Source organism: Salvelinus sp. IW2-2015, linkage group LG13 (genome assembly GCF_002910315.2).
Source record: "Salvelinus sp. IW2-2015 linkage group LG13, ASM291031v2, whole genome shotgun sequence".
Lineage (NCBI taxonomy): Eukaryota > Metazoa > Chordata > Actinopteri > Salmoniformes > Salmonidae > Salvelinus > Salvelinus sp. IW2-2015.
The window spans coordinates 19,908,323-19,917,901 of record NC_036853.1 but is presented as its reverse complement, the minus strand read 5'-3'; the positions used below and the strand labels follow the sequence as shown (position 1 = coordinate 19,917,901).

The window sequence follows — 9,579 nt, the reverse complement described above, 5'->3', positions numbered from 1 at the left end:
ACAGACAGAGCAAGCGACAGACAGACAGAGCAAGCGACAGACAGACAATGTCCATTGATGGTTTGGGTGGAGGTTCTCAGGCCTGGTTGGTTGGAGAATAAAATATCTGTTCTCAATGACATCTGCTGAGGAAACCCACAGAGAGAGAGCAGGAAGTCCTTACATCAAAGAAAACAGTTATGTCACCTACAGTAACCCTTATGCTAATGCCACCCTGTCAACGTTACGTACGTCAGCCCTACCAGCCTCAGGTATATAACCATGTCCAGATGAGTTTATCCCAGAGAGACAGCAGAGAGAAGCTCATTTGACAGAACTAAGATAGTCAGGATGACAGGCAGATATGAGAGAGAGCAGGGAATGACTGAAGAAAAAGGAGAGCGGGAAGAGAAAATCTGGAGAAAGAGCACAGAACAGAAGCAGCACAGTAAAAGAGCTGAGAAACAGAAAAGGGGAGAGGGAGGGAGGGAGCTGGTAGTTTTTTTCCCTCTGAGGTGTACTGTACTATACAGTGCCTATAGAAAGTTTACAGCCCCTTAAACGTTTTACACATTTTGCTTCCTTAAAATGACATAAGGGATTTTCTACAGATCTACACAACCTACTCCACATTTCCAAAGTGAAAGAAAGTAAGTCTGCACCCCCCTGAGTTAATGATTGGTGYAAGCACCTTTAAGAGCTTTGAGTTTAAGATTCTACCAACTTTGCACAACTCTTAGGGCAACATACACGGAGTAGAACAGAATGTTTGGCGGCATGTTGGAGCCGTGTGTGTGTGCGTCTCCTGAATTGAGGGCTCATGGGTAATTCATATGGCTGCCAGTCTAATGGGGTCACACGAGTTGAGATATAACATGGATATGAGTGGAATGCGTACCACACAAACACCTCTAATAGAACACACACAATATTCTATCATCCTGTTAGTCATACATAAACAATCATGTGTTAAGTGTACACTGAGTGCACAAAACATTAAGAACACCTATGACAGACTGACCAGGTGAATCCAGGTGAACGCTATGATCCCTTATTGATGTCATTTGTTAAATCCACTTCAAATCAGTGTAGATGAAGGAGAAGAGACAGATTAAAGAAGGATGTTTAAACCTTGAGACATGGATTGTGTATGTGTGCCAGAGGGAGAATGGTCAAGACAAAAGATTTAAGTGCCTTTGAACAGGGGTATGGTAGTAGGTGTCAGGCGCACCGGTTTGAGTGTGTCAAGAACTGCAACGCTCAACAGTTTCCCGTGTGTATCAAGAATGGTCCACCACCCAAAGGACATCCAGCTAACGTGACAACTGAGGGAAGCATTGGAGTCAACATGGGCCAGCATCCCTGTGGAAGGTTTGACACCTTGTAGAGTCCATGCCTGACGAATGTAGGCTGTTCTGAGGGCAAAAGGGTGTGCAACTCAATATTAAGAAAGTGTTCTTAAATGTGTTTTTTTGTACAGTCAGTGTTGATAAAGCATGAATCAGTTAAATTGGACATTGAACCTTATAAGAATCCTTGATCTAGCTGCCACACAGCTTTTTGTATAGAGTTCTCAGAAATGCTGTGCAACTATGTAACATTTCGTATCTACTTATGTAACGGCGTGAAAATGGGCACACAACCCAAAATAATGTATGTGAATGCTCCTAACCGAAATAATCACCTTACCTTGATACTTGAAAAAACCTAAATCGATACTGTCATTAACGTCGTTCTTCAATAACTTTACATGCTACTTGTTGGGTGCGCATTACATAATAATTGTTAGATGCACATTTGATGTCGAGCTGTTTAATTAACCTGCTGACTGATCATTGAACAACTTAAAAAGGATATTACTGAGATTGCAACCTCAGTTAAATTCACAAGCTCTACGAGATGAGCTTAATGACTATCAAACTGGATGATCTCATTAAAAGTTTACGACTGAACTGAAGGAGAGGAAAATCAAGAAGTAGAAACCAGATTTGGAAGGAAAGAACAGACTACTATACCTCTGGCGAGATCCTGAGCACAAGAAGAGACAAGCCGATGACAGACGCCGAGGTCCTCTGTCAGACCAACTATCCACAGACAGCACTAACTCCGTCTCCTCTACCAACGGTGAGCGTTTTATCTACAGCAGAGGGCGGGGGCACCGTCGAGGCCAACACCCCCAGCACGTAAGAGGGTTCGGCGCATTCGTCGGGTTAAGAAGAAATCCYCTACCACCCCGCGACACCCATCAATTGAGACCCAGGACGAGCGCCCAGTCCAACAGGCGCTAAATGTCTCCAACTTATCAAGCAAGACCTTGACATCAGCTCACCTCAGTGTTCTCAATAAGGGGTTAACATTTGTACCCACATGAATGACTTTGACATCCAGATCTATTCAAGTTTTTCCATAATCTGAGATGGTGTGAGTTCTTTGTTAAGAGTGAAACTTACATGACTCCACTTGAAATGTCATCTTCAGTGAGATGTATACATAGGTCTACCACGCTAATCAATAGATTTACCTGTCCTACCGTGAGTCAAGGAGATTAACCCAGCTGAGGTACCTGAGATCTCAGAGAACCACAATCAGAGCAAAAAGTTCATTTGTACCTCCCCCCAAACGCAATGCGTCCATAGAAACCTTCTGTAGGATTGTTGAAAATGATGTAGGTGTCCTACTGAAAGACAAACAGAAACACAAATCCTATGATAACCTGAGTAGCGACGAGAGAATGGCTCTTAAGGACTTAAAGTCAGATCCTTCGATTATCATAAAAAAATGTGACAAAGGAGGAAGAATTTGTATACAAAACAAATGTGACTGAATAAACGTCGCCGACAACTATCTAAAGGTGACTTCTATCGCAAACTGAATTATGACCCTACCCTGGAATTCCTGCATTATATCCCAACCACAGTGGCAAGCTGTTTGGAATCAGGACAAATCACCAAAAAATGATTCTAACTCAGCAAAAAAAGAAACGTCCTCTCACTGTCAACTGCGTTTATTTAGCAAACTTAACATGTGTAAATATTTGTATGAACATAAGAGTCAACAACTGAACAAGTTCCACAGAAAATTAAAAATGTGTCCCTGAACAAAGGGGGGTCAAAATCAAAAGTAACAGTAAGTATCTGGTGTGGCCACCAGCTGCATTAAGTACTACAGTGCATGTCCTCCTCATGGACTGCACCAGATTTGCCAGTTCTTTCTGTGAGATGTTACCCTACTCTTCCACCAAGGCACCTGCAAGTTCCCGGACATTTCTGTGAGAAATGGCCCTAGCCCTCACCCTCCGATCCAACAGGTCCCTGACTTGCTCAATGGGATTGAGATCTTGGCTCTTCGCTGGCCATGGCAGAACACTGACATTCCTGTCTTGCAGGAAATCACACACAGAACGAGCAGTATGGCTGGTGGCATTGTCATGTTGGAGGCTCATGTCAGGATGAGCCTGCAGGAAGGGTACCACGAGGGAGGAGGATGTCTTCCCTGTAACGCACAACGTTGCGATTGCCTGCAATGACAAGCTCAGTCCGATGATGCTGTGACACAACGCCCCAGACCATGACGAACCCTCCACCTCCAAAATTGATCCCGCTRCAGAGTACAGGCCTCGGTGTAATGCTCATTCCTTCGACGATAAACGCGAATCCGACCATCACCCCTGGTGAGACAAGCCTGCGACTCGTCAGAGAAGAGCACTTTTTGCCAGTCCTGTCTGGTCCAGCAACGGTGGGACCATAGGCGACGTTGTTGCCGGTGATGTCTGGTGAGGACCTGCCATACAACAGGCCTACAAGCTCTCAGTCCAGCCTCTCTCAGCCTATTGCGGATAGTCTGAGCACCGATGGAGGGATTGTGCCTACCTGGTGTAACTCGGGCAGTTGTTGTTGCCATCCTGTACCTGTCCCGCAGGTGTGATGTTCGGATGTACCGATCCTGTGCAGGTGTTGTTACACGTGGTCTGTCACTGCGAGGACGATCAGCTGTCAGTCCCGTCTCCCTGTAGCGCTGTCTTAGGCGTCTCACAGTACGGACATTGCAATTTATTGCCCTGGCCACATCTGCAGTCCTCATGCCTCCTTGCAGCATGCCTAAGGCACGTTCACGCAGATGAGCAGGGACCCTGGGCATCTTTCTTTTGGTGTTTTTCAGAGTCAGAAGAAAGGCCTCTTTAGTGTTCTAAGTTTTTATAACTGTGACCTTAATTGCCTACCGTCTGTAAGCTCTTAGTGTCTTAACGACCGTTCCACAGGTGAATGTTCATTAAGCATGTGAAACAGTGTTTAAACCCTTTACAATGAAGATCTGTGAAGTTATTTGGATTTTTACAACTTATCTTTGAAAAGACAGGGTCCTGAAAAAGGGACGTTTCTGTTTTTGCTGAGTTTGTGTGTGAAATCTCCCAAGATACCAACTTTCTATACAGTCACCAAATTACACAAATGAGTGTCTCCTCCTCCAGGTAGACCCATTGTAGCAGCAATCGACTCTGTGACATCCAACATTTCTAAGTTTGTGGATGACCACAATAAAAATCGATGGTTGAGAATCTCCCATCATATGTCAAAGACACTAGTCACATGATCTCATTGATAGAGGGCTTAGGAAGGATACCAGAAGGCACCTTGCTGGCCACTTTTGATGTGATGTGGAGAGCTTGTATACTAACATCCCACACACTGGAGGCTTGCAGGCACTGCAACACTTCCTTCAGCAGAGAGACTCTACCCTTGCTCCATCCAATGATTGCATCTTACAACTTACTGAACTGGTATTATCCAATAACTACTTCGTCTTTGAGTCAGACTTTTTCCTTCAAATTCAGGGTGTATCCATGGGCTCCCCTTTTTCCCCAACTATGCAAACCTGTACGTGGGACAATTCCAGGAAGCACTCCTTTWRAAAACAGAGACACACCCCCTACTTTCTAAAATCCTCCTAGGTAAGAGATGCATAGATGATGTCTTTGTGCTCTGGGAAGGAAGTCAGCAGGAACTAAATAAATTCCATAATCTAAACGGGAGCTCTGAATATCTCAAATTCACCATACAGACTGACGAGAGAAAAATAAACTACCTGGACTTATGGATCATCAAAGAGAATGATGCATTACACACAGACTTACACACAAAGCCCACAGACCTTCAATACCTTGCTATGTGCGGATAGTATGCATCCTCTTCCCCTCAAGAATGGTCTACCATACAGCCAGTTATGCAGGGTTAAACAAATCTGTGGCCACCAGACAAATTGACAGCCATGCTAAAAAAAAAGGACAGAAATTCAAAATGAGGCTACAAGGACAAAACTCTTGATGCGGCAATGATGGAAATCTCAAAAACCAAGAGTGGAATTACTAAAAACTCAACCAAAGAAGAAAAACAACTCAACCGCCTTTTGCACAAAGTACACCAAGGGTTCGGAGAAAATGAAAGCAATCCTGAAAAAGCACTGACATATTCTGCAATCAGACAAAAACAACAACATTAAAAACAAAATCGCACACCTCTTCAAGGAACCCCCACCGGTGTTCTATAAGGGTGGTCGCAATATTGGAGATAGCATGATGAGATCAAACATGCCCCCTGAGCCCACTCAGACACCCATTCCAAACGGGTGCTACAAATGTGGTTCATGCACACAGTGCAATAGCACTATAAAAACACCCTTCTAGTCACCCACATACAGGTCCAAAAATCCCTGTTAGGGGTATCATCTCATGCAAAACCAAGGGAGTACTATCGAGGGAGACCAAGGGAGGACAAACGAAAAGACAATTAAAACAACGCATAGCTGAACACCGCAGCTCTAATAGGCCTACCTTGAAAATCAAACATTTCCTACATTTGGTGTTTGAAAAGTCCTTGTAATTATTGTAGCCGATATAAGTTCTCCTGCTCCCTTATAATTATCCGTGATTTAATTTCTGATTAGATTTTGTGAGAGATGTGGGTACTTAGGTTTGATTCCCTTTGCTTCAATTGATGGGTGTTGTTGCACTACTCTGTTGCGGTAAAACCAGGTGCGGTTATTATAAGAATGACAACATCTAATGTTGGCTTCAACTTGGCTTACCATACAAATCCTTCCATTATAAAAACAGCAATGGTGAGATTCAAATGGCGAAGGTGAGATTAATGCCACCTCTATTCATGGTCATAGGCATTATGTGTGCCTGCGTTGGCCAGTCTACAGGCAATGTCCACATTATTCTTACATATTTGAAAATGTAATAATTATAATATCAATGCATTGGCAAAGCCCCCCCCATTTTTTTTTCTTAAAATGGTAATGAGGTGGGATTCTATTTTATGCACTATATGTAAAATGACATAACATTGAGGTCCTTGAAAATTGTAATTAAGCGCTTGAAAAAGTCTCAAAGTCATTGAATTTGACTTACCAATATCTGTATGAACCGTGCTTAAAGGATGTATAGGCCTATGTGGTTGTATAGGTGGTGGAGGTTGAGTTATGGGCAATTTGCATATATTTACTTTTATTTTAAGTTCACAAGTGGAACTGCATAAAAATAATTTTTATTTCAAACTATTTTGACATTTTTATCCCAATGTCACACATTATCCCTATTATTTATAGAAAGACCAATTTACAGTATGTTCTTGATGTATGCAGTGTGTGTTCTTTCTCACGGTGGGTTTCTTGCCCTCCTTGAAGACAGTCTTGCGTCGTAGGACCCCCTGCACGGTGACGGCTCCAGGGTACAGGTGCACTGCTAACTCCTCAGACTCAGCAGAGCTAGAGCAGAACACAGCACAATTACAACACACACTTACGGCGAAACACACACACGTAGGGCTGGGCGATATCGCGAAAATATAATATCACAATATTTCTCTAATTTTTTACAGTATGGCGGTATTTGACAGTATATTTGTTTCTGAATAATAAAAAAGTTTGAAACATGTTTTATGAGTAGGAAGGCAACAAATTAATTCTAAGTGATTGTAATGGGATTTCTCCATTCTGATGGTTATACATTGAACCAAACTAGGACAAAAGTGAGTGTTGAACGTTTCATTTAGTTTGGCGAAGTATCAAAATACTGTTAGACGGCATTGTAAAAATCCATCCATGTGGTACCATACCGGTATTCACAATATATTGCCCAGCCCTATGACAGAGAAGCACACACACGCAGAGAGACAAGGACAAAAACAAAGCAAATCACAGGCACAGACACAGAGACAAGGACATAAACACAGGCACAAAACACAGAGACAAGGACATAAACACAGGCACAAAACGGACACAGTCACACATGCAGACATTCGGAAAGCTTTTTCTTTGATGTAGGGCCAATCGGAATCTGCAGGGAAGTTTCCTCATTAATCAATATCTGAACCATCTGCATATTTAATAAATTGTAGCAGCAGTATTTGGCTTGCTTTGAATCAATTTCACAGATATATTTTCCTGTCTGGGAGGTTCCAGTGCAGTGTCTTTCTGCCTGTGATCACAGAGAGTAAGAAGAGGGCAGCCAGTGGGAACTAGAAGGACACCAGTGAGGCATACAGTGCATTTGGAAAATATTCAGACCCCTTGACTTTTTCCTAATTTTGTTACGTTACAGCCTTACTCTAAAATGTATTAAATGAAAAAAAATTCTAATCAATCTACATACAATACCCAATAATGACAAAGTGAAAATAGGGTTTTATTTTTTTGCAAATGTATAAAAAAATTATAAAAAACCCCAGATACACATAAGTATTCAGAGCCTTTGCTACGAGACTCGAAATGGAGATCAGGTGCATCCTGTTTCCATTGATTACCCTTGAGATGTTTCTACAACTTATTTGGAGTCCACCTGTGGTAAATTCAATTGAGGATTTGGAAAGGCACACCTGTCTATATAAGGTTCCACAGTTTTTGGTATTTTATTAGGATCTTCATTAGCTGTTATAAAAGCAGCAGCTACTCTTCCTGGGGTCAACACAAAACATTACATAATACAGAACATTAATAGACAACAGCTCAAGCACAGAACTACATAAATGTTATTTTTTTTWAAACATGTTATTTTTTTACTTTTACAAAAAGGCACACGTAGCCTACATATCAATACATACACACAAGCGATCTAAGTCAAATAGCGGAGGCGCGTTGTGCTGTGAGGTGTTGCTTTATCTGTTCAATTAAGAAATATAAGATGGAACGGAGGTCCATGCAATAATGGTTCTATACAATATGGTAAGCTTTCTTGAATTTGTTCTGGATTTGGGGACTGTGAAAAGACCCCTGGTGGCATGTCTGGTGGGGTAAGTGTGTGTCAGAGCTGTGTGTAAGTTGACTATGTAAACAATGAGATTTTCAACACATTGTTTCTTATAAAAAGAAGAAGTGATGCAGTCAGTCTCTCCTCAACTCTTAACAAAGAGAGACTGACATGCACAGTATTTATACAAGCCCTCCGATTACAATAAAGAGCAAGACGTGCCGCTCTGTTCTGGACCAGCTCCAGCTTAACTAGGTATTTCTTTGCAGCACTTGACCACACTACTGGACAATAATCAGGACAAAACTTGAGCCTGCAGGACTTGCTTTTTGGAGTGTGGTGTCAAAAAAGCAGAGCATCACCTTATTATGGACAGACTTCTCCCCATCTTTACAACCATTGAATCTACATGTTTTACCATGACAGTTTACAATCTAAGTTGACAGTGCATGTCAGATCAAAAACCAAGCAATGAGGTTGAAGGAATTGTCTTTATGGTAGAGTGGCCAGACGGAAGCCACTCCTCAGTAAAAAGGCACACGACAGCCCGCTTGGAGTTCCCAAAAGATACCGTAAGATTCTCAGACCATGAGCAACAAGATTCTTTGGTCTGATGAAACCAAGATTCAACTCTTTGACCTGAATGTCAAGCGTCACGTCCGGAGGAAACCTGGCACCATCCCTACGGTGAAGCATGGTGGTGGCAGCATTTTTCAGCGGCAGGGACTGGGAGACTAGTCAGGATCAAGGCAAAGATGAACGGAGCAAAGTACATAGAGATTCTTGATGAAAACCTACTCCAGTGCGCTCAGGACCTCAGACTGGGGTGAAGATTCACCTTCCAAGAGGACAACGACCCTAAGCACACAACCAAGACAACGCAGGAGTGGCGTGGGGCAAGTCTCTGAATGTCCTTGAGTGGCCCAGCCAGAACCAGGACTTGAACCCCATCGAAAATCTCTGGAGACACCTGCAAATAGCTGTGCAGCAACACTCCCCATCCAACCTGACAGAGCTTGAGAGGATCTGCAGAGAAGAATGGGAGAAACTCCCCAAATACAGGTGTGCCAAGCTTATTGCGTCATACCCAAGAAAACTTGAGGCTGTAATCGTTGCCAAAGGTGCTTCAACAAAGTAATGAGTAAAGGGTCTGAATACTTATGTTAATGTGATGTTTAAAAAAWATATATATATTTTTTTGGCAAAAATGTCAAACCTATTTTTACTTTGTCATTATGTGGTAGTGTGTGTAGATTGATGAGGACATTGTTTAAATACATTTTAGAAAAAGGCTGTAACCTAACAAAATGTGGGAAAAGTAAAAGGGGTCTAAACACTTTCCGAAGGCACTGTAT

General features: G+C 42.4%; 1 protein-coding gene across 1 annotated transcript in view; it reads right to left on the bottom strand.

Moving 5' to 3' along the window:
• Positions 1 to 9,579, bottom strand: part of LOC111972260 (ras-specific guanine nucleotide-releasing factor RalGPS2) — a 163,753-nt gene that overhangs the window by 12,682 nt on the left and 141,492 nt on the right. The window contains exon 16 of the mRNA XM_070445986.1: positions 6,600 to 6,744. Coding sequence (XP_070302087.1) covers positions 6,600 to 6,744 — 145 coding nt within the window. The remainder of the gene's footprint in view (positions 1 to 6,599; positions 6,745 to 9,579) is intronic.